The 26,233-nt window shown below is 47.1% G+C and overlaps 1 protein-coding gene across 4 annotated transcripts in view; it reads left to right on the top strand.

Annotated features, from left to right (window-relative positions):
• RAB2B (RAB2B, member RAS oncogene family) overlaps window positions 1-26,233 on the top strand; it is a 59,892-nt gene that overhangs the window by 3,356 nt on the left and 30,303 nt on the right. For 3 of the 4 annotated variants that reach the window (XM_088469950.1, XM_088469947.1, XM_088469949.1), the window contains exons 2-3: window positions 20,598-20,669; window positions 21,480-21,547. In XM_088469950.1, the coding sequence (XP_088326076.1) occupies window positions 21,500-21,547 (48 nt within the window). In that variant the 5' untranslated portion in view covers window positions 20,598-20,669; window positions 21,480-21,499. Of the gene's footprint in view, window positions 1-20,047; window positions 20,071-20,597; window positions 20,670-21,479; window positions 21,548-26,233 lie in introns of all 4 variants that reach the window. The other variant, XM_088469948.1, reaches the window with a different exon arrangement.

The following is a 26,233-nucleotide window of genomic DNA, read 5'->3' as shown; positions in this document are numbered from 1 at the left end:
TTTTTGGCTTTGCAAAATTAAAAGTTCTCAGCAGAGCATAGCCCAGGAAGCCAACTGACCAATGCAGATGCTTTGTCCTAGATTTTTTGTTTATTGACTACAGAAGTTGAAACAGAAGGGTGGGATATGTGTTAAGAACACTTGGGAAGTTGTCAAGGGGAGATATATATATATAAATAATATTATATATATATTGTACACCTTGATTAAGGGACGTGTGTGTCCCGAAACGTCGGATCATGTATTGATTGCAATACCCTTTTTGTATTTCTACTACAAGTACCTGAGTGCCGCTGTCTGTTTTCATGCTGCTGATATCCATTCTTACTCCTCAACCTTGAATGCCAGACCACCTATGAGAGGCTGTAAAAGGTGGGTCAGTTGCTCTAGTCTGTCTGTCACTGCCTAGGGAGCAGGTTGAGTCTTGCGGAGAGAGTGAGAGAGACCATTGTTTGTGATTGTAAGTACTGTGCTAAATGCTGCTCTGTGAGTTGGACACTAGGGTGTATATAAGCCCAGGGCTTATCTTGATACTACAATGCTGTATTGTCTTGACAAAGGTCTGCTATAGACCAAAACGTCGACTAAACTATTGTGATGCCGTGAGTAAATAAATATTGGTATTTATTAATTTTGTGGTGAGTACCCATCTCTTTATACCTATATATATTATAAGGGCACAGTCGTGCCCTTAAATTAAGGCTGAATCTAAAAAAAACCTGAATTCTCCCATAGAGAATTCTGGAGTGAGGAGCATGGTGTTTAAGGGGCTACACCCCAAAAGCTATTGGAGGTACTGAGCTGAAATTTGGCATGGATGGGTAGAAATGTCACTCGGTGCTGCATGCCAAATTTCAGGGCAAAAACACATATAAAATTAGGATTTGGGAATAATCTAAAGTTCCAACTGTCAGTTTTTTCTGACACTCTCAATTAGGACAACTTTTCTGCTGTTCTCTATGGGGGATTTTTGGGAAGGCATAACTCAGGGTAGGGGGCAAATTTAGACTTGGGGTTTGTTTTATTAGGTAGCTATTGTAGTGTTCACTATAGCTCCAGCGGCAGGCAGGGCGCCGGAGCTAGAGAAGGCACTGCCGTGCGCGCACACCCGAAAAGGGGGCGTGGACATTGAAAAGGGGGCGTGTCTATAAGATACGTCACCCTTTTCGTCATTCTTGGGGGCGTGCCCGACACTTACGGACACGCCGGGCAGCCCCCAAGCGCTGCTGACAGGGAGAATAGATGCTGGACGCATGCGCCCGGCGTCTATTCACCGACGGTGACCGAGTCACCGCACATTTCCCCACCCGCAGGACACTGCGACCCGCGGGTGAAGACGGCACCTGCAGGCTGTGAGGGCAAGGCGCTTTTTGCCCTCCAGAAGGAGGGCAGGGTGCCACGTCCCACTAAAACAGCCTAGCGGGAACGCTACTATTGTTCCAGGGTAGGTTCTTTTGGGGTTCAGGTAAATTAGAAAGTTAGTTTTTAAACTATTACCTCATGAATGCGCCATTATACAGATGGGAAGTTTCAACTTGTTGCGCAGCCTCAGTTGGTGCTTTCAGCAGGTGTTCTCACTGTGGCTTCACTTGGGTGCACCAAGATGGCTGTCGTTAGCGGGGCTGGGACACGGCAATGGCAGTGGGCGGTAGCAGTGGCGGTGCTGCCATCAGCGGCGGCGGTGCGGGCATCTGCGGGAACCAGCGGCGGTGCGGGCGTTGGAAGCTGGCCTGTATCCGAGAGGATCCTGTCCTTGCCTGCCATTCTGCAGAGTTCGTCAGCGGAGCCCATTTAAAAAATGGCGCCTCAGCGCCATTTTTTGAAATGCAAAGATGGCCGCCACGAGCCAATCACGGCCCGCGACGTCATCGCCCTGCCCCCTTGGCTGGCTTTATAGAAGCCAGCACGAGTAGGCGGCATGGCAGTCCGATGGCCGAGAGGGAACAATGAAGAGCTCCTGAAGAAGGAAGTCGCCAGAAGTCCTAGTGGGCGGCGGCCATGCAAAAGAGCTGACACAGGCTGCCGCCCACTAGGTGAAGAGGACATCAGAAGCCCTAGTGCCCTGGAGAAGGGGACCCCTTTATTGGGGTGGTCCCCAGTTCCCCAGGGATCCCTGGCCTGGGCTGACTAGCGGTCAGGGTTAATGCTTCGGCTGGGGGTCCCGGTGAAAGGGCTGTGGCATTAGCCCCCCGCTAGAAAAAGTCAGGTGCTGGTTCTGGATAATACAGGGGAACCCTACTCATTTTGTCCCCCTGTATTTCCAATGAGCACACAATTGTGTGAATTAGCAGCTCCAACATTTTATGAGTGACAACATATATGACAAGGTGTGCCTCATAGTGCAATAAATCTCATAACCACCTATAGTGCATAAATGTATAAAGTAGACCCAGTACCAAAAATAAATAAAATATGACTTATCTGTACATCCAGAATGATTTCAAGTGTCCTCGATAACCAGAAATTTAGTGTTTTACTTATGGCATCTGTCACAGGCAGTCTTCTAGTTGCTGCCTCTCTCACCCAGGCTTAGTTTAGGCAGCAGCCCCCTGTCTGTGTGTGCTGTACGCATGAATGCCCGCATGACTGGCAGCGCTACAGATCTCCCTATTATGTGCTCTGTGCGGCGACTTCCTTGCCTTGCATTGGAGTTGGTACTCCAGCACTTAAAAAAACGTGAATGTTAGTGGGAGATATGATAAAACACATTGCCTATATTCTAACCCAGCGTGTAAACTATTCTTATGCGATTTGTCAAGTCAATCGATTCAAAGGTTTGGCCATGATTGAGCAACAAACGTATGTTTTATATTAGTTGGGATATATATATAATCCAGCCTGTCCTAACATTTATATTTTCATGAAAGCTGGGGCAAAAGAGGACACAGTGACCAATGTTTCACTATATAAGTAATTGATGTTTGTTTTCAAAGGGTTAAATGACTTTGGGCAACTGATGGCATAGTTTTACCTACACATAGAATTCGGCTGAGTATAACCTGACTGAAGGTGTAGGTGAGCATTACAAATGGTATCCAAGTCTCTAAAACCCATGTTGTCAATGGCCAGCATTAGTAATTGTCTCTTAAGATTGTGTTCTTAATTCTGCCACTAAGGGTGAAAATGGGACGAAAGGAATATATGTAACTGTTGGCTTTGAACACAGAGGATTACAGGCTCCTTTTAGATATTCTCGAAACATAAACTACCTAACTGCAAAAGTTAACCATTTTTGACCTTATGGCATGTTTGTGATTATTAGATGTCCTGTTCTTATGGTCTTCACATCAGATAATTAACTTTTTAGAACTATATCTGCCATTTATGCCTCACTTCTTTATTGTACAGTCTTCTGCTCTTATGATCCATTATCCTGTCATTCAGTCTTTCTCGCCTACAGTGCTTGCTAAGCCATTTCCTCCTCTTAAGGCCAGCTTATTTGGTTGTCTCATTTTCCAGATCCTCTACGTTAGGGACGGACAACAGAATCCGATGGTTAGCAACCATCTATGTTTCCGGTTTGATGGAAGTACTAACCTTAACCTCCCCCCGGGGGTGTCTAACCCTAACCCCCCCTTCCCCTAGCCTAAATGTAACCTCCCCGGAGGGCTGTCTAACACTAAGTCCCCCCCCGGGAGCCCCTAACCCCCACCCCACCCCGGGCGGCTATCCGCGCCCGGCTTACCTTCGATCGGGAAGCCGGGCATCGATCTCCCAGTGTAGGTAAAATGACAGGCCTGTCATTTAACCCTTGCCGGGATTAGACAGTAGGGAAGCCGGCGGTCAGGATTCTTCTCTCCGTCGGCTTCCCGTCTTCTACTGTAGGGTTATATCTGCAAGACACTTCTGACAATGGCAGTAATATTGTAGGAATTGGCAAAAAAATGGTACTGGTTCATCTTTTATCTGCATTGTTGTTATACTGTTAGTCCAGTGAGGAAAGTGATGCATATATTGAGAAAGGAAAGAGAAACTCCTAAAGATTTCATGATCACAAACAAACATAGAAGACTTACAACAATACATAATGTTTTCCTTACAGGGGTAGCACCAATTATCTAGTCTGGCAGACACTGCATATTAGAAGCACCAAAGTAGTCTGTGCTTAAGGGAATCACATGTTCACTGATCAGAAAAGGGAAATATCATCCCAAGAGCATGTAACAATGCAACAATAATGCCAACAATTGAAAATTAAATATCCATTATTAGAAAAAAAAAAACTGCATGCAAGAAGGTAATATCACATTGCTATTTCACCCTTGTAGAGCAAAGAGAGGGCTATGAGTGGCCCGCCAGCTGCTGTTAAACTAGCTTGCCATACCAGCTTGCCTTGCATAGTCCCTCAGCAGCTGGAGGGCCACTTAATGCCCACCCTTGTTATAGAGCAGAGAAAACATACAAATAATAATATGCAATATATCACACCATCTCTGACCTCCTGAATGGAGACTGGAATGTATTCAAAAAATTTACTTCCATTTTCAAGTATTCATATATCAGTGGCAGCACAAGCGGTATACAATTGGGAAGCCGGCTGCCTTAATACCGGCAGCCGGCTTCCCGACTGTCACATCCCGGCGAGGGATGAAATGCCGGGCGTCTAGATGTAGACGCCTGACATTCCCCGACGCTGGGAGACCGGCGCCCGACATCCCGATTGAAGGGATGCTGGGCGCCGCAAGCGGACAGCCGTGGGGGGGAGGGCTAGGTTTAGGGCACCCGGGGGGGGGACTTAGGGTTAGGCACCCTCCCGGGATGGTAAGGCTAGTGGGAGGGAGGGTTAAGCATCCCCCGCGGGGGGGACAGGGTTAGGCATCCCCCTGGGGGACTTAGGTTTAGGCAGCGGGGAAGGGGGGGGTTAGGGTTAGGCACCCCTAAGGAGGGTTGGGGTTAGGGGGTTGGGTTAGGTTAGTTAGTACTTACCTATCCACGATCTGGTTTTCCAGCGCTGTCGGGCTTCCTCTGCCGGGAACTCTGCTGTTGTTGGATAGACGCTGCCGGGAATCGAACCTGCGGCTGGCGGTATTTCATACTGATTCCGCACAAGCCAGTTCTGTCTATAATAAACTCCCTTTTCATGAGCGCTTCATCTGCAACTCCTTGATTCTCCTTGCCATCACCAAACCCTGGATTTGCCCATCTGACACCACTGCTCCTGCAGCTGTTTCCATTGGGGGCCTCACATTCTCTCACACACCCTGCCTGGAGGTTGCCATGGTGGTGGTCTTGGGGTCCTTCTATCTTTGGGTCACTCCTACCAACTCTTACCTTCTGAACCCTCCATCTCATGCTTTCCTTTTGACACTCATGACATTTGCTTCTTCCAACTTCTTCAAGTAGCTGCCTTTTTTGTCTCCCTGGCCTTAGCTCAAAATTCCTCCATCACTTGGCTTCCTGGCTCTTAATCTTCAAATGGGCTCTCAAGACCCATTTCTTGCTCAATGCTTTCCAGCGCTCATCCTAACCCACTACTCTATGCTCCTTCCTCACTATCTAGCCCATCTGTGTCACCCCTGTTTGTCTGACCCTCCCCTTAGAATGTAGCTCTCGCAAGCAGGGCCCTCTTCCCTCACGTGCTTCTGCTTGCCTTACTTTTACTTTCATTTTACAATGGCACCTAAAACTTGGTTACTGACACCCTGCTGCTTATTTAGGTGTTATGCAGCATTGTTTATAAATCTTGTACTTGTCCTGCATTGTCTGTACTATTAATAACTGTTGTCTTGTGTGCTCATTTGTTTCTGTACTTTGTAAGGCGCTGCGGAACCCTTGTGGCGCCATATAAATAAAAGATAATAATAGCAAAAGCAAGCACAGTGTGATAACTGGTTGGGTACGCGATCCCGGTGCACACAATGTCGGCGGTCATAATCCCAGCACCGGTATTCCGTCGGTGGAAATCCTGACGCATGCAGGTAAGTAATTTGACCCTTCCCCTAACCCTACCTCTAACCCACCTTTCCTGCAGCCTTACCCTAACCCTTCCCTTCCGCAGCCTAATCCTCCCCCCACAGCCTAACTTTAAACCTCCCTTCCTGCAGCCTAACCCTCCCCCTAGTGCCTAACCGTTAACCTAATCCTAATACTCACTGTCGGGATTGCAGCCGCCGGGATGCCAGCTACATCCCGGTGATAACAGGTTGTTCAACCAAAACCATTCTCATCCATTAAAATGACAATTACCTATTCTGTTTTTGTTAGTTGTCCTTCATGCTTCATAGTTGTTATAGACAACATTCAAATTATACAATGTAAAATTAAAAATCCTTACCTTATTTATTAGTTGCAGTGTTTGGGTGGTGTGCTGGCAATCTATTTCCATCAGCATAAGTTATGAGAAAGCACTTACAGTAGGCCGGTATCCAATTAACCCCGACATTATTCGGGCGCTAATGGTTCCCCCCGGCTATCCAATTAGTCTCAAAAAACAGCCAGATGCTGGCATTTATCGGGGATTTTTATTTTGTGGGACCTGAAGTATAAACCATGAAAAATATTGTTTTTTCACCTCCGCGATGGCGAAAACACATGTCAGTGAACTTATGGATCCTATGTTTTTTTGGCCGAAAAATCCGATTTATTCGACCGAACCAATAGGATAAGGGGATTAAAAAAATTGTCGAAAATGGGTATTTACAGTAGCACCTCAGGGTCTCAAAAGGAAATGATTGAATTAGTGATCACTTCACGTCTTACACATTATAGGAGGGGTGGGCAATAAGCAGCCCTCCAGCTGCTGTGAGACTCCACATCCGGGATGGGCTTTATGCGGATCCTCTGTCCCTTCATATGTATATTCGTTAATTCAGGTGATACTTAATTTCTTATTGCCGCGAATAATACAATAATCAAAAGCCGGATAGTTGACAAATTTACCCTATAATGCTGATGAGTTGTTAAGTAAAATTATTTTAATAGTAGAAATAAACTTTGCTCTACATTATAATTTTTTGAAAAAGCTTCTCTGTACGGCTGTATTAATTACACATACTTTGCTTGTAATCCTTATTGGTTATTTCAAGATCAGAAATAGCATATACATATAACCAGAGGCGGATTGGGATGGAAACCCAGCCCTGGAAGTGTCTGGAAGCCGCTCTAATGAAGGCGGGATCTATGGAGGGGTGGGGTCTGGGGCGGCAGCGGCATACTTTCTCCTCAGGCCCTGTTTCTTAGTTGGACACAGTCATGGATTTTCTTGCTTCTTTTGCTGCAATCGCGTCTACAACTTTATGAAAATACCACTACAAAGCCCTTCCCTGGTGTACAGCCATGTGTCCGTGCAAGGACTCCCTTTCAGCGTCTACAAAGGCTGCAATCATGCTTTGTGCGTCTGTAGACCCCACCATCAGTCACACCATTGAAACTTACACTAGCCCTTTGCTAGCTGCAGAACATTCATCTATGGCCTCCAATGTGAGCGATTCAGCATCTCTTGGCCTGATTCAGAGCCGGACGCTATTTGCGGACGCTCGTTCAGAAACAGGGGCTGGCTATTTAAATTGAGCGCTCGCTCTTTGACGCCTCCATGTCTGAGCGAGCGTCCGAAACTTGCGCTCACTATTTTGTAAAGACGCCCCTTGGCCGCTCGCATCATACGTCATCTACACTATTTATAAGATTAATCGAGTACATCGAAAGGCGTATGAACTGCTCGCTATTCTTGTGGTAGCATTTTCCTACCGCAATCATGCGAGCAGTTCAGGATAAAAGACAACCAACTGACGTGGTCGATGACGCTGCTTTGTTAATTATGCACACCCTTAAAACGCCCGTTTTGACCGTTTGGCACGCCTGCGTTCGGATCCCCACTCCCCGTTTTCAAGCACCTTCCCCTGTTACCACCCACAAACGCCTCATCCTGTCACTCAAATTAGCAGGCATTCGCTATTTTGCGAGCACACGATTTCCGACCGCACTGACTGGTTGGCGCATGCGCATTACAACCCATACACATGCGCAGACGTGCGAACATCGCTCGGAGCGAACGAGCGGCCGCTTACGAGCGGCTCTGAATCGGGCCCTCTGTACGGAACCAAATTCGGCAACACCCCAGTGTTAGTCCAATAGCACGCCCATACTATGCTACCTCTGCATCTGCTTAGCCAACCACCTGTGGCTATCTACATAAGAAAATGATACAAATATATACAGTACTGTGCAAAAGTTTTAGGCAGGTGTGGAAAAAATGCTGCAAATTAAAGGTGCGTACCCACTAGCAGATAGTGGAACGACAGTACGATTACAACATTGTAATCGTACAGTTGTTCCTTTTCCCCTGCAGTTCCTATATAACGATATGTCATTCAGTGTAGGCACCTTCCCTCATCCCTGAACATGATGAATCTGTTGTTATCGGCAGATTGACCAGTATGTTCAGGTGATGTTTGATGCCGGAAACGACCAGCGAGAGCGGGCTTCACTGGTCGTTTCCGACATTTTTATTGCATGCATACACGAAAACATAGGAGTGGGGTGCAGCAAAATGGCAGCAGCTCCTTTGGACTGATGAATCAAAATTTGAAATATGTGGCAGTAACAGAAGGCTTTTTGTTTGCCGAAGGGGCTGGAGAGCGGTACAATAATGAGTGTCTGCAAGCAACAGTGAAGCATGGTGGAGGTTCCTTGCAAGTTTGGGGCTGCATTTCAGCAAATGGAGTTGGGGATTTGGCCATGATTAATGGTATTCTCAATGCTGTGAAATACAGGCAGGTACTTATCCATCATGCAGTACCATCAGGGAGGAGTCTGATTGGCTCCAAATTTATTCTGCAGCGGGACAACGACCCCAAACATACAGCCAATGTCATTAAGAAATATCTTCAGTGTAAAGAAGAATAAGGAATCCTGGAAGTGATGATATGGCCCCCACAGAGCCCTAATCTCAACATCATCGAGTCTGTGTGGGATTGCATGAAAAGACAGAAGGATTTGAACAAGCCTACATCCACAGAAGATCTGTGGTTCCCAAAGGGGTTTGGAACAAACGCCCTGCCGAGTCCTTCAAAAACTGTGTGCAAGTGTACCTAGAAGAATTGATGCTGTAATACAGGCAAAGGGTGGTCACACCAACTATTGATTTTGATTTAGATTTCTCTTCTGTTCATTCACTTTGCATCTCGTTAATTGATAAAAATAAACTTTCTACTTCAGGGTCCATAGGATATCCACAGGATACCTTGGGGTATAGGTGTGACGTCAGTCATCAGGCACCATAGAGTTAAGCTTTCAGCCTCCCAGGATGCACTAGGGTCCCCCTCCTATACCCCGCCCCCGAGCCAAGGCATCTCAGTTTAGTTTGGTGCCCGGCCGGAGTCGGGTGCACCTGTTGGAATGGGGGCTAAGAAGAGCCCCTGAAGTTTTCTTCATGCAGCTGTGGATGCACATCTGGAAGTACAGCATGGACAGTCAGTCCTGACGTCCGTGCTGTCTTCCCTACACCCCCGCCGGTACCAGAACGCCGGTACCGATCCGGGGATGCTGGTGAGCATCTGGGGTCACAGCTAGCGGTGACCCCAGATGTTCAGGACCATGGCCGGAATCAAGGGGGACAGCAAGGTAAGCAGCGGGGTCCCGCGGTGGGTCCCCGCTGTTACATGGTCCAGAGTCCCCAGGCCAGGGGCTCCCTGGGAACTGGCTGCAGCGTGGAGCCAGGTATATAACCTGCGCTTCCACTACCCCCCTGGGACAGCGGACCGCAGCAGAGAGGTAGCGCTGCGGCGTCCCGGGGGTTAAATGCATGCCAGGGGAGAGCGCCTTCCCTGTCTCACAGCCGGCGCCTCCCCCGCTGCACACAGCCCTCTCTGCAACACGCCGACTTGCCCTGTGGCAGCGCTCCTCCCCCAGGCCAGCCTCCTCTCTGCTCCTCGGCGGCCATCTTCAAGAACGCATGGTGAATGCTGCTGGAAGTCTGGACGGAGGCATCGTGGTCTGGGTCCCCCCGCATACCTCTCCTCCGCTGTGGTCACGTCTGTGTATGCAGCGCTGTGTCCTACCAGACTCTGTGTCTGTGTAGTTGATTTATCAGCGCTGGTTAGTGCAGGAATTGAGTTTCTTTGCATTGTATGTGACTGTGCTAGCGCTGCTGCCTGTACTTTCCATTTCTGACTGTCAGCCTTATTATTGTCCCTGTTCTTTCTGCTAAAGCCCTTGCCGTGCGGTGCTGCAGGGTGGTCTTTCGCCTTTTTAAAAACAATTGGTGAGAGGGGTCACATACTTTCTACCATCATGTCTGAAAGTGACTTTCCTCTCCGGCTACAGTGTACTACGTGTAAAGTACCTTTAGCGGAGGGGGAGGGTAGCGCGGAAGGCCTCTGCCGGCAGTGTTTGTCGTTGGCGCGGCCTATTACGGTTACAGCACCGGTATAGGAGCCGCCCTGGGCTTGTTTCGCTCAGGCGCTTACAACCTTAGTGGGCCAGTTAGCTCCGCAGCCCGCGTTTACGCAGATGGGTTTGTCCCAGCAATCAGTGGTGTCGTCACCCATGCAGGGTTTCCCAAGACAATTGGTGGTACCCCGCAGTCTCCCTATTTCCCCTCTCCCGTTTTCTCAGGAGCCGGCGTGGGTTAACGCCCTGACGAGTTCTGTACAGCACTTGTCGGATGTGTTGCAAGGGGAGTCTGTGATGCGGCCACATAAACGGCTGGTGGCATCTCTGTCGGCTCCTTATGAGGATGACGAAGGGACGTCTGATGATGGGGAGACTCTGGATCCTTACGATCAGGAACCTCTCCGTACTAGGGACGCAGACGCTAGGTCCAAGGTGTATATTCCTGGACTTATTCGGGCAGTCCGCACAGCCTTGGTGATTGAGGACGAAGTTCCCCCAGCGGCTAAATCCAAGTATGCCTTTTTTAAGGATGTGAAGGGTGACGCCACAGTCTTTCCTTTTTCGGGTCAGTTGGTGGACCATTTAGAGGAGGCGTGGAAACAGCCTGGCAAGCGATACCAGCCGCAGAGGCGTCTGGCGGTGGCTTATCCGTTCGCGGATAATTATTTTGCTAAGTGGGAATCCCCTCCACAGGTGGATTCTCATGTGACACGTCTTGTCCGTAGTGCCACATTACCAATGCCATCCATGTCCTCCCTTAAGGATGCTACGGACCGCAAGGTAGAGATCTGCCTGAAGTCCGCTTATTCCCATGCGGGGGGGGGGCAGCGCGGCCGGCTATGGCCATTTGCTGGGTTGCCAGAGCTATGGAGCGCTGGGCGGATTCGTTGGAGGCGTCCTTCGATTCCGACTGTCCGGCTGAGCAGGCGGAGTTGATTGGTAATCTCCGTGATACGGCCACTTATACCAACGAGGTGGCCTTGGACATTAGTACCCTGAATTTCTTCAGCAGCGGTGGCTGCTCGTCGCACCTTGTGGTTGCGATCCTGGAAGGCGGACGCTGATTCCAAAAAGGGTTTGAAGGCGTTGCCCTTTAACGGAGAAGTTCTCTTCGGTCCAGATCTGGACAAGATTGTAGCCACACTGGCGGCAGCCAAATCTGCATGTCTCCCGTCGGCCGCTGTCCCTTCTGGTTCAGGACCATCGTCCTTTCGGTCTTATAGGGCCCAGGGCAGGCCCAAACTACAGTCTTTTCCGCGACAGGCTGGACCCCAGAAATCGGCCAAGCCCCGGAAGCAGACCTGGAGTACCAGACGTCCGGCCCCTAAGCCAGATGACAAGCCTGTGGCCTGACGGTCCGGGCCTCCCTTTGGGGGATCCCAAAGTGGGAGGACGCCTGCTGCAGTTCGCCCGGTGTTGGTCATCACCACGACAGACACTTGGGTTCTTGAGGTGGTCTCCCACGGGTATGCCCTCTCTTTCCGGCACAGATCCCCGGCTCGATTTTTCACCACGGGTCTACCATCAGACCGGAACAAGGCCACGGAGCTGCGGAAGGTCTTGCACACTATGCTCCAGGCTGGAGTTATAGTGCCTGTTCCATTCTCCCAGAGGGGCCAGGGTTTCTATTCCAATCTGTTTTTGGTGCAGAAACCCAATGGGTTGTATCGTCCGATTCTCAACCTCAGGGCTCTCAAGTCTTTGCGGGTGCCGAAGTTTCGGATGGAGACCCTACGGTCCATCATTCTGGCGCTGGAACCTGGGGACTACATGGTGTCATTGGACATACAGGACGCTTACCTGCATGTCCCTATTCTTTTGCGCCATCAACGGTTCCTCAGGTTTGCAATCCGCAGCGACCACTTTCAGTTCCGGGCGTTACCTTTTGGCCTGGCGACAGCACCACAGGTTTTCACCAAGGTGATGGCAGTCATGGCGGCTTCCCTGCGGCTGCAGGGGGTCCGCATGTTGCCGTACTTGGACGACCTTCTATTAGTGGCAGGATCTCCGGAGCTCCTTCTGCGCCACTTGGACCTGACCATTGCGCTACTGCAACGGCACGGCTGGTTAATAAACTGGCAGAAGTCCACTCTAATCCCGTCTCGGCGGATTCTGCACCTCGGAGCCTTATTGGACTCGGGACAGCAAAGGATCTTTGTGACGGGGGAAAAGATCTCTGCTTTACAGTCGAGGGTGCGCAGTTGTCTGCACAGCCGCTGGGTGTCTCTACACTCGGCGATGAGGTTACTGGGCTCCATGGTGTCGGTGTTCGACATGGTGGAATATGCCCAGTTTCACTCCAGACCTCTGCAACACCTGATCCTGTCAAAGTGGAACGGGCTGCCTCAGTCTCTAAAATCCCAGACGATAGTGCTCACCCCGGAGGTTCGCCTGTCCCTTGCCTGGTGGTTGCAGACGACCCATCTCAACAGGGGACGTCCGTTCTGGGTACCGAATTGGGTCCTGTTGACAACGGACGCCAGTCTTCGGGGCTGGGGAGCAGTTTCTGGTCCACTCTTGTTCCAGGGCAGGTGGACTCCGACAGAAGCGGAGCTTCCAATAAACATCTTGGAACTCCGAGCGGTTTTCAATGCTCCCCAGCAGGCACATTGGGTTCTCCAGGGTCGCCCAGTGCAGGTCCAGTCGGACAACGCTACCACCGTGGCCTACATAAACCGGCAAGGAGGAACCTGAAGTCGGGCGGCTCTCGTAGAGGTGTCCCGGATCCTGGTATGGGCGGAGCGCAATCTTCCGGTTATATCAGCTGTCTTCATCCCGGGAGTGCTAAATTGGGAGGCGGACTTTCTCAGTCGCCAGGACGTTCATCCAGGGGAATGGTCCCTGCACCCGGACGTTTTTCAACTTCTGGTGGACAAGTGGGGTCTTCCAGAGATCGACCTCATGGCGTCCCGGCACAACAACAAGTTGCCGGTGTACAGGTCTCGCACAAGAGACGAAAAGGCGTCTCTGGTGGATGCTCTGTCCGTCCGGTGGACGTTCCGGTTCGCTTACCTGTTTCCTCCGGTTTCCCTTCTTCCACGGGTAATCCGGAAATTCAAACAGAAAGGAGGGACGCTCCTGTTGATAGCTCCCGCGTGGCCCAGACGGCACTGGTTCTCTGACCTTCGTGGTCTGTCCGTGGACAGTCCTCTGCGGTTGCCGCTACGACCGGACCTTCTGTCGCAGGGTCCTTGTCTTCCCCCGGATCTGACTCGGCTGTCTTTGACAGCGTGGCTGTTGAGACAGCCATGTTAAGGTCCAGGGGGTTTTCCAGCTCTGTAGTGCGTACCATGTTAAGAGCTCGGAAACCGTCTTCCGCGAGGATATACCATCGCGTGTGGCATACGTTCTTCCAGTGGTGTCGACCGAGAGGTTATGCACCGCGGGAGTTTCGTCTGTCATGTTAGCATGTTAATCATCATAACATGTTATCATAGACACTTGTTTAAATACAAAAGAGTGACCTATATACAATGAATCCGCACACATTTATATACCGCTAGTTCACATACAATACAATAGTACTCTTATACAACTCTTGTTTAATATAGAGAAAACAGGAAGAGAAGGTTGTATCTTTTTAAAGGATTCTGCTGTTCAGCAAAGATGCAGGATGTCATAAACAAATTTCATCACATGGCTTAAAGCTATATGTTCATAAATGTCTTTAAGATCAGTGGGCCTAATTCAGATATGCACGCATTGCCGATTTTACGTAGTTGAGCAATTATCAGCCGACTGCGAATGCGTTATGATTGCACTGCGCATATGCCCAGGTACCTTAACGATACCACTCACAGTGAGAATTTCTTTGCAAAGTGATTGACATTCAGGAACCATTGTGGGTGGTTTCGGGGAGTGGCGGCAAAAATTCAGACATGTCTCGACCATTTTAGGGGCGTGTCTCAGCCTACAACTGTGATCCCATGCACAGATATAGTGGTTCCCACATCTCAGTTCAGGTGCCCATTCTGTGCGACCAAAGGGCTACTCAGGTGGCTGATTATCGAATGATCTGCGATGGTGGCTGCATATGTGTGGGCAGTTGTTTGGATATGCAATGACCCCCAGTGGGCGTCTCAATGCATATCCCGCCGTATGCAACATTTGCATATTTTCTTACAGCAGCTGCAATTGCATTAGTGTACATGTCTGAATTAGGCCCAGTGTTCGGTGTATTTATTGATTATTCGCGTGGCATGACTGGTCAATACAAGTTGATTTTCCACAAACATAACAATAGTATAGAGCAGTGGTTCTCAAAGTCGGTACTCAGGATCCCACACAGTTCACATTTTCCAGGCACGTAGCAGGTGCACAGGTGTCTTCATTACTCACTGACACATATTAAAGGTTCTACAGGTGGAGCTATATATTTCTCTTGTGATTCTGTGAGGAGACCTGGAAAACATGCACCGTTTGGGGTCCTGAGGACCGAGTTTAAGAACCTGCGGTATAGTGTGTAGCAATATATTTATAACAAGCACTATTTTTAATTATATTGCTATACACTATACTATTGTTATATTTGCTTCAGTGATTAGTCAGCAGGAGCTGCTTGAATGGTTAAGGCAGAGTTTCCCAAACTAGGGGCCTCATTCAGACCCGGTCGCAAGCGCTGAGCGCTCGCAACCGAGTCAATGTTTGCCCACTGGGCATGCGCACATCGGAGCCGGCTCCGACGTGCGCATGCGCGAGACCCGGCTAGCGACGGTCGCTCCGGGTCTCGCACCAAAGGGGGCGAGCTGTCGATGTTGATTGACAGCTCGCCCCATTTGGAAGACAGGCCGGGGGGGTGGCCAGCCAAACGGAGGCGTTCCCGACGGAACGCTTGCCGTTTGGGGGCGGCCCCACTGACATCAGAGGAGGAAGCTCCCTGGGGCTTGCGAGTGCCGAGACCCAACCTTAGGGTCTGGTCGTAAGCCCCAATGGTCTCGATGGTCCTGACCATCGCGACCATCACCCTGGTCGGTCGCTAAGCTGTGGGTGATAACCCACAGCTTAGCGACCGACCAGGAGACCACACTTCAAGATGCAAGCGGCCGCCCTCAATCAGAGCGACCGCTTGCATCTAACGACAGTGTCTGAATGAGACCCTAGGTCCTCAAGACTCGCCAACAGTTCAGGTTTTAGAGCTATCCATAGTTAAATCAAATTGACTAAGGTACTAATTAAGTCACGTATGCTCAACCATGGATATCTGTAAAACCTGAACTGTTGGCGAGTCTTGAGGACCGTGTTTGGGAACCTCTGGGTTAAGGAGCACATCAGTATAATTAACATATATATTCTTTTTATATTGCATTACTAGCACCCCAATTCTTACATTTACCTTTTTATGTGATTTTCCAAAAGTCACTGCACCGAAATTGTTGAGTTGGACCTTGGTGAACTGTGCCTGAAGGAAGATAAAGTTGCAGTCTCAGGCATAACACATATTTATACTGATTTTGTGTAGTTTAATGATAAGAACCAAGTGTGTAGCATCACACAAGTTGTTGTGAGGCCAGAGGAAAGAATGTTTTGTAAGATCACATTGGGTGCAGAAAAGATAACGATTTTCTTACAAAAATGACCTTGTATTTTTTACAAATACAGCTGCATCCAGTTACATTCTATTCAAGGACAATTTTTTTTGTTTGTTTTTTTTGTTTTGTTTTTTGGTGGTCATGTCTAGCAGTTTTCCTGTATACTTCCTAACTGTGATTCAGACCACTGGTCTGTGCTTCTTTCTCAGGAAAATAATTTTGCTGTATAATGCTATAAACACCAGACAGATAAGAGAAACAATCCACCATTCTTTTTTCTGACCGATGAAACAATCCTATGGACATCTGATTCCTCTATAAACCTTACACAATTATTGTTCCTACCTGAACGATAACTCATTGAGGTGACATTATTAAATACACTTTATTGGCTCGATTCAGACAGATGTCATGTAGCACTCCTGATATAAGAAGCCAATCTGATGGGATTGTGAACGACCGTCTGCTTTGGGTGCTATATACACACTGTGCAATGATAGCACAGACCAGCCAAAACTTGGCTGATCGGCTCGATTATTACACAGTGTGTGCCCAGGTTAACCATATTCATCTCCAAAATACATAGATTCTGGTTATATTTATTACATGCTGAAAATATGTTTTTTAAAGTTGCCGTTAGACCAATTGACATTATTACTAAAGGATGTTTTATATTTATATCTGTATACCACCTGTGTATGTTTAAGTACTACAACATTGCTACATAGTATAAATATTTTGTAATCAAGATGAGGTTCCTAGAGCAAATTAAGATGAAATTGTAAATGCCAATCTAATGTAGGTGACCTCATTTTGATGTGTAAATATCCTAATATTCTATTACTGGAAAAGTCTGCTAGTTGAGTAGCTTGCTGGTTAAAACGAAGGCAGTCCCAATAATGAATATATAAAAAAAAGACCTGTGGTTTCCCCTTAGAATGTAAGCTCTCACGAGCAGGAACCTCTTCCCTCATGTGCTTCTCTTTACATTTTCTTCTACTCCTTACTCCCCATAAGGGCACCTAATACGTGACTGCCAACTCCCGGCTGCTTATTGTGAGTGCTTTAATCGCTATTGCAGCAATGTATATAAATCGTGTCCTTGTCCTGTACTGTAATGTACTGTAAGTTACTTGTCTCTTGTTTACTTATTAGTTCTATGTACTATGTAAGGTGCTGCCGAACACTTGGGGCGCCATATAAATAAAGGATAATAATAATAATAATGTGCAGTAACACAATTGGCTTTCATTATATATAGCCAGTCACAGCATGTTAGAATCTTTCATGCATCCACAAAAGCTGGAGATATACAAATTGCAGAAGCATGGTACAAAAAAAAATAAGAGTTCAGACACTAAGCACAATTATAATGTTTTTGAAATCTATCTATATATGACCCAAATGTACTTGCTAACTGTGCAAAAAAAATCTTTATTGCCCCACACATCCTATGCACACACACTACAGTAACATAGTAAACTGCCCCTGTGATAACTGCAGCAATTTGGTGAGAGTTTTAGTTTATGGAGTTTTCGGGGGGGGGGTTGTAGTGAATTAAGATTTCAACAAAATCTCACAAATCCATTATGTCAGGGGAGTTTAACAATCTTTTATGAACTTAATTACTTATCTGACAAGTAAATTATATGATTGTTTATTTGAGTCTTATTTGCTACAATATCATTAGGCATTTAGCTTAGTATTGTGTAGTGTGTATGATTATTGGGCATGTTGGTGAATGTTGTCAGAAGGCAAACACTGTCGGCTTGTGTGTGTGAACTTCTAACAAATCGCAAACAGGTCATGTGAAGTCCCCTCTGTTGCCAAACTGGATGGCGATCTTGGCTTAGGCGGCTTACGACTACAGATGTGTCCTCGTACATCTAGCCTCAATACGCCACACAACGCGACTTGCCTAGCGTGAGTGAACTGCCAGGTCCTGGGCTACTTTTTTGCTGGACACGAGACTAAGTCCCGTATTCAATTTGGAGCGAACAGCCGAGATCGGCGAAAAAGTTTCGCTGATGACGTCATTGGCCAGGCGGAAAAGTATCGCCGTATTCAATTTCAAAAACTTTCTGCCTAGGCGGAAAGTCGATGCAATATAATAGGCGAAATTTTCGCCTATGAATAGCAGGCGGAAAAAAGTGCAGAATTGCGGGAACCCCCGTGCAGCCTTCAGACAGTCCCTTAAAGGTAAACTGCGTCAAATTAAAAAAAAAAAAGACTTAAGAACACCCCAAAAAACCACTTTGTTTTTGGGGGTGAAAAAAAAAAAGTTGGGGGACAAAGTTAAAAACTAGCGTACTAGACTCCAGGGTGGGGTCCCCAAATATGCCCCAGGGGTTTTTTCCTTTGCAGGGGCTTGCGGCAGGTGGATTTTTAACGTTTTTAAAAACTTCACTTTAGCAACTTTAAAATATGCTGCCCCCCATTTTCAAGTACCCAAAATTTTCTGGGATAAATTATTTTCTTCAAAAAAACCTCCAAAATACTATTCTTCATCACTTGCACAAAAACGCTGTTTAGCAGCTATTGATCCCGTTTAAAAACACCAAATACCTTCAGCAAGCCAAAACGGGGGAAACTATAGTGAACCCCCATTCAGAGCATCTTTTGGGGGGTGTTAGGCTGATCTCCCCAAAACTGACAGGACTTTCCGCTTGTTTCATTTTTGCCCGGTCCCGTTTTCGCGTCCTTTCAAATTGAATACGGGGATACGCGGGGACGCGCGCTATACTTTTCTGCCTGCAATACAGGCGAAGTAGGCGGAAAGTCCGAGAGGCAAAAAAGTATCGCTGGTGCAATTCAAATTGTGTACGGGCCTTAATCCCGATGTGATGCAACTAGGATGCACCAGCAGACTGTGCTGATTAATTTGATATATGACACTTGTATATCTGTGTGTACCTGAGTCTGTATATGAACCACAATGGAACTTGGAATAAAAAAAGCTGCGTCCGCTACATTGTAGCACTTCGTATACAGACTCAGAGGCTCAGTCCCACACAGATATGTACAAGTGTCGCATATCAAATTAATTGGCACAGTCTGCTGGTGCATTCTAGTCGCACCACATTGACATTTTCGGGAAAAAGACGCCCGGCGCTAGCAAAGTCTCATTGGACCTGGTGCGCCGAGAGGGTCTTTTTAGCACAACTGCAGCAAAGATGTATAAGGACACATCTGTAGTATGTCTGGCCAGCATGTATGATTTTCTATGCTGTAAATTATACCTTGCTTGATATACTTGTGGCTGACAAATCATATGTATTACTGTTGAATTATACAAATGACTTTGGAAACAATGCATATTTAACGTCTCCTACAAGTCTACTCATTAGTTTGAAAATGAGGCAACATTTTTAATACAGTTATCGTCTCGTTCCTCTTTCTATGTAAAACATTATATTTGGAATCTTACCGGACTGCCCACACTCCAGCTATTCAGGGTTGAGGTCTGATACTGTATCTCCTTTGTTTTTCTTCAGGAATTAAGAGATATTAATTAGACACCGTATCCTATCCAGACATTTTAAGAAGAGGTGTTTTCAGATGCTCCTGCAGCAATTCATATGGGTAGTTCTGTGTGCAACAACTTTTTAGTAGTACTAACTAAATGGATTACATAGAGTCTACTTCCTTATCTCTCTGGATGCTTGCCACCTGATATCAACCTCTAATCCCGCTGATGTTGTTTTACATTCCATATCCTACATCCTCATTTTACTCACATTCTTAGAGGAGGAGCTCATTTTTACTATATACCAGGCTTGTTTTGCTGCATCCTGGTAAGAATCACTTGAGATTATGCTGTAAGTAACGTAGACTGCTATTGGTATTGTGGCAAAGTAATACAATTGATGATTCCATTATGGGTTAAGAAGACTGCATTTCTCCAGTTGTATGATATCGGATTTTCAGAATTCTGATTTTTGAGACATTAGAGATTTCAGTAATAAAAATATTCTTCTGGAATGCCCATGTGTGCATGTACAACACTTGTGGATTTACTGATAAACCTGTCATGTTGTCTGACATCAGATATAGGAACTTTACATGTATTTAAACCATTAACGTTCATTTATAAGCATTAATGTGTGTTTGGTCATATGATTCCTTTTTCATTTTTATTCTTTACCCTGGAAAAATACTCCTCTTGATTGTCCCGGATGACTCGGCAGTGCCGTGCGTCTTTTCTGCACAGGTAAAATTACCGGATGCGACTAAGCTGTATAGAGGGCAGATACAGACCACTGTGATTTGTGACATTCATACATCTGTGTGCGACTGAGTCTGAATTTCTGCAAAAAGGTCTCCAATGCGAGCGTCCGCGGATTGTCATCATGCCAAGTTCTGTTGTGCTTCATCTACGACTTTGTATATGTGTAACACCAATTCCTGTGTGGTTAATGTCACAGCTTACCGTCTCTAGTACACTGTGAGCAGCTTTTCGCTGATTCTGTGACGAATATAAGATGCAAAATTTTAAGAAAAATACAGTACTAAATCTCATGCTGTATAGCATATAGAAGCCAGGTGTATGAGAACACATCTATCTGTATATAATACCAAAGTTCTCTTCCTAATTTCTTCAATTCTTTCTCTGTACATTAATTAATATTTACTAACAGATTATGCATTTATATCTAGAACTATAACCATATCCATATATTTACATATAACTGAATACAAACATATATATAGAATTTCTTTTTTTTTTTCTCTTTACAGGTGTTGGAAAATCCTGTCTCCTACTACAATTTACAGATAAGAGATTTCAACCTGTTCATGATTTAACTATAGGTAAGGTCGTAAAATGTTAACTGTCCTTTTAAGTCCGTCACCCCCCCTCATACTTCCTGTGCACCTTTGCTGCATTTACTTGTAAAACATAATTGTCTAGATGAGTGTGTACATTTTAATTTTCTTTGTGGTATAAACATGGGAGAGAATGTAGTGTTGTCATAGAAGCACAACAGTCATGTACAAAGATTTTATCTGTGCATGGACACTTATAGAAGTAGTACAAGTTATTTATAAATGTCAGTTATGCCCCAAGAGAATCACTTTAGATACCCGAACAGTGATGTGTGTTGAATAAAAGCACTGCTCCAACAAGTGTACAAGTGTTTACCTCCACTTCATATATCACATTGCTACTATTATATCAGAGAGGAAAGCTAAAGGTTTCATCTCAATTTCCTGGTTGCCAAGAGCAGGTTGGTGCTGTAAAAAGATATCTGTAAGAATAAATCTAATCATTGTGTTTTACTTATCAGTGTAGCAAATCTGTACGTAGACACCTTGGCAACGAGACTTTTATAAGCTGGGTACATACTAAACGATGTGTGTACCCAGCGATTTGATGGGTGACCCCCAACCCCCCCCCCCCCCGCCCCTGCCAACGGGCCTACATATCTGCCGACCGATATACATTAGACAATCCGGTGCCCGACCGTCCGAATTGTCAGCCACTGCCGCATCCCGCTGCGTGGGGTCATCGGCCGCATCATGTGTATTCCCAGCTATACATTTGGATATTAAATTACCTCATGACTCTCTCACTTACAGATAATCTATTATCCGTAGTAAACTCTGCTTTTCTCCTCACAGGGGTTGAATTTGGTGCCCGGATGATTAATATTGATGGAAAGCCTATCAAACTACAGATATGGGATACAGTAAGAGAACTTCTATCTGTTTGTTTTTGCATACCATACACCACAATGTACTGTATGTCTTGTACTGTTATACCATCATATTCAAAAACATTTGCATTTGTGTGTTGTTCTGACTATTTATTTACTTGATCTAAGGCAGGAATATAGTAGAATATAAAATATAGTAGACATTTTGAGCAGTGCCATTTGTGTTTGTTATGGCATTCTACTGCCCTCATTTTTACAGTATGGCTATGGGGTCGATTTACTAAGCCTTGGATGGAGATAAAGTGAATGGAGATGGTCCCAACCAATCTGCACTTAAATGTCATTTTTCAAACACAGCCTGTGACTTGGCAGTTAGGAGCTGATTGGTTGGGATTTTATCTCCATCCAAGGCTTAGTAAATAGACCCCTATGTCAGGCCTCGGCAGCTGGCTCCTCATCACTTGCCTGTAAGATGGGTGACTCTCCTCCAGCAGGGCTCCCCGGTGTTCCTGCAGCTCTCTGACAGCTGCACATTGTTCAGATTTCAGGCCTACTATGTCCTCAGCACTTTTTCCTCCAATTCTGTGTACAGGGCTCAGCCATTTTAGGACAGGTAAGCTGACTCCTCAACCACCACTGATGGAGCAGGATTCAGTCATGTGAACCAGGTTACCAATCCCAGTGCAGCAAGTGGTATTAAAGGCCTTCCTGGTGCACACACAACTTGCCAGTGGAACGCTGGACATATCCCTGCGTCCAGTGGCTCCAGGTCTCAAGATTCTATCCTTGGGTTCTGTTCTAGCATATTTTATTCTGCTGCTGTTTCTTATTTCAGTGAGCCTATCATCTTCCACTCTGCTCCTGTGGCACTCGCTATTCCACCTGCACTGCCTGCACTACCAGTGGGTCTTTGTCAGTGAACAGCGGCATCAGCCTAGCGGGTTCCAGGCCGGTCCCCAGGGCCTAGCGGGTTCCAGGCCGGTCCCCAGGGCCTAGCGGGTTCCAGGCCGGTCCCCAGGGCCTAGCGGGTTCCAGGCCGGTCCCCAGGGCCTAGCGGGTTCCAGGCCGGTCCCCAGGGCCTAGCGGGTTCCAGGCCGGTCCCCAGGGCCTAGCGGGTTCCAGGCCGGTCCCCAGGGCCTAGCGGGTTCCAGGCACCACTGAACCAGCCCCAGCATCATCCCGGGAACACAAAAAGCCAAAAGCCAGACTATAAGCCCAATGTCTCCTTGCAGTACTTCAGTCCCTTACCACACAGTGAAGCTTTCTTCCAAGTTACTTCATGTCGTCCAAATCCATCCAGATAAAGGCCCAGAACAGGCTCCCTGGGTCAAAGCTCATACCAGCGCACTCCGTCGTGAGGTCCGAGGGACCCCACCCACTCCAGGGGTGTCCGAATGCATAACCGTACAGACAGCCAACAAACAGACCAATGAAGTGTGTGTGTGTGTATATGTATGTGTGCATGTATGTATGTATGTGTGTGTGTGTGTATGTATGTATGTATGTATGTATGTGTGTGTGTGTATATATATATATATATATATATATATATATATATATATATAAATATATTATAAAATTATTTTGAAAGTGCTTGAAGATAAGATGGGGGCATAGCTATTCGTACATCTAAATCTTTTTTTTATTTCCAGCTCTCTAAGAAAAATTATTCTGCCATTTAGTGTAAATACAGTGGATTTTAATAACTTTGTTTCTTCTTCAGGGTCCATAGGGTTCCACAGGGGAAACAATGGGGGTGTAGGTGGGACTTGGAGGACCGGACACCAACAGCAAAGCTTTTTTAATCCCAGGATGCTACGGTCCTTCTCCCTATACCCCGCCCACAGCCTGAGGGCAATTCTGTTTCGTTGGTGTCAAGCAGAAGCTGGATCACCATTATAACAGTGGGGCTGCTATTAGGCAGCCCAAGCTTATTTTTATGATTTACCTTTATTTTATTTTATTTTACTACTGAGCAGCAGCCCTAAGACAGTCCTTTGGACGTCAGCACTTCTGCTCCATCACCCCTCCGCGGCGCCGTGACACCAGCCCTCGGCTAGGTACTCACGGCGGGGCTCTGAAGGAGACCTAGCTGGCAAGACTCCCTGGACCCTAGACTGCAGCTGGGACTCGGGACACGGATCCCCGCTTGAGGGGACCCGCGTCTATAAGCGCAGTCTTGATTTCAATCTCAGGAGATAGACCGGAGGCGCTGATGTGGATACCGGTGCGTCCGGAACTCCACTAGACCACCAGTGCATTACTAACACTGGCTCAGGGCACAATTTAAGGCCAGGGGACCTGGTGGTTAATGTCAGCATAAGGGACAAGGCGCTCTCCCTGCGGCCCCTCCCCCAGCCCAGGGCGCCATTCCACTGCGGACTTGCTCCTCCCTCACCCTCCGCCCCCTCAGATGCACAGCAGCCATTTTCTGCATACAGGTCTCCGGGAACACTGGGTCCAGTCTTCTTGTATACCTCTCCCAAGGGCCATGTTTATACAGCGCTATATCCTAACAGCTACAGCGGTCTGTATAGTTGAGTTTAGTGCCCACTGCAGTTATATTGCATATTCTGCCTTGTATGTGACTTGTGCTAGCGCTGCTGTAAGTTTTTTCTTTTTTCCTATTACTGTCAGCTTATACCTTTCACTTTATTCCACTATAACCCTGGCATACTAAGGTATAGGGGGATCATTGTACCTCACATCACCCTATGTTTGTGAGGGCTATCCCATACTATATAACGCGGTTGCGCACTCCACTGTACCATATTGCACCTACATCTGGGTTGTTCACTACACTGTGCCAGATTGTGTGTTACATTATTCTTGGAGCTATGTCTGGCAGAGCAAGAATAACAAGCAGCCTGCTACTCCCACTCTGGTGTCTTGTAAGTCCTGCTCAGCAGGCTTAGCTTTAGAGGACCTCATTTAGGACGGTCTTTGTGCATCTTTGTGCTCCAGGCCTATCAGCCCCGGTCTCCTCTCCTATGGACCCATCCTGGGCTACTTTTTTTTTCAAAGGTGTTGGCAAAAATTGCGGACCACTTAGCAGTCCCTGTGATAGCTCCCCCTATGGGATGGCCACAACAGGTACTTCCTGTAAATCCTTTGCCTCCCCCATGGGTAGGGTATGCAGTCGGGAAGATGACGGCCCTAATCCCGACAACCAGCTTCCCGACTGTGATATCCCGGCAAGGGTCTAAAGACAGGTGTTGATATGCCGGGAGCCCGACGCCGGGCGCGGATAGCCGCGGGGAGGGGAAGGGTTAGGTTTAGGGTTCCCGGGGGGGAATTAGGGTTAGGCATCGGGAGTTTAGGGTTAGGCTAGGGGAAGGGAGGGTTAGGGTTAGGCACCCCTGGGGGGACTTAGGGTTAGGCACCCCCCTGGGGGACTTAGGTTTAGGCGGCGGGGAAGGGGGGGGTTAGCTTTAGGCACTTAGAGGGGGGATTAGGGTTAAGCACTGGGGGAAAGTTTAGGGTTAGGCACCACTAAGGGGGGGTTAGGGCTAGGCGTTAGAAATAGGTTAATTAATACTTTCCTCCTCTGCCGGGATGCCGCTGTCGGGATTCCAACCGCCGGGCATGGGTCCGGCGGTAAATCATACCGATTCCACTGGGTAGATGCGTTTTATACCTTAGTGCAGAGTCTGATTAATACCTCTACAGCTTTTTAACAAATGCTGCAAAAGGAGCGACCCTTATCTAGTAAACCTACTAAGTGTGCTCTGTTATCTTCTCAGTCCACCCAGTTATCAGATTTTGATTTATCAACTGGGGAGGCCGAAGGCACAGATCTCTCTCACTCTGACTCCCCATCGGTAGAGTAGGAACCTCCCTCCAAGTTAAATATACCTGCACTTGTGAGAGCTGTAAAATCTATCCTTCAAATAGAAGAGACCGAACCCACTCCTAAGACAAAAAAGCCACTATTTAAGTGACAAAAGGTAGTTTTGCCAGAGTTTCTTCACTCTGGTCAGTTATCTGATCATATGAGTGAGGCATGGCATATGCCCAGTTAAAGATTTCAGCTGCTTAAACATTTAGGTTCCTTTTACCCTCTTCCAGCTTCGGATTGGACTAAATGGGAAGTTCCCCCAGCAGTGGATTCCCACATGACACGTCTGGTTAAAAATGCTACCTTACCTATCCATATTGCAACCTTCTTGAAGGAGACTACGGATAGAAGGATGGAAGCTTGTCTAAAATCTATATACTCTCTTACGGAGCTATTACTCGTCCTGCTAGGGCTACGGTCTGGGTGGCAAAAGCCATTGAGAGTTGGGCAGAGGCCCTAGAAGATACATTTCCCTCTGATGCTTTGAGGGAACAGCTGTTCTACATTAGAGATGCAGCCTCCTATTTAGGTGAAGCAGTTCTGGATACTGCTCTTTTAGCTTCCAAGGCGTCTGCCACTTCTGTAGTAGCCCCGCCGTATTGTTTGGCTCCACTCATGGAAGGCAGATTCGGACTCTAAAAAGGCATTGGAGTCTCTGCCTTATTCCGGGTTTATCCTGTTTGGCCCAGAATTGGACAAAATTGTGACTACCTTGACAGCTTCCAAGATGGCGTTCTTGCCCTCTGCATATACCTCTTTGATAAAGTCCCCGTTGATGGAGCGAAACATTTTAGAGAATTACCTGTGACTTGCAAAAGGACTTTTGCAGAATGACATCTGTAGCCCTCTTTATTGATTGGAAACCATCTTTATTTACTGGT

The sequence above is a fragment of the Taudactylus pleione genome, unplaced genomic scaffold, assembly GCF_031769625.1.
Source record: "Taudactylus pleione unplaced genomic scaffold, aTauple2 ptg000095l, whole genome shotgun sequence".
NCBI classification, from domain to species: Eukaryota; Metazoa; Chordata; class Amphibia; order Anura; family Myobatrachidae; genus Taudactylus; species Taudactylus pleione.
This window is presented reverse-complemented; position numbering and strand designations above follow the sequence as displayed.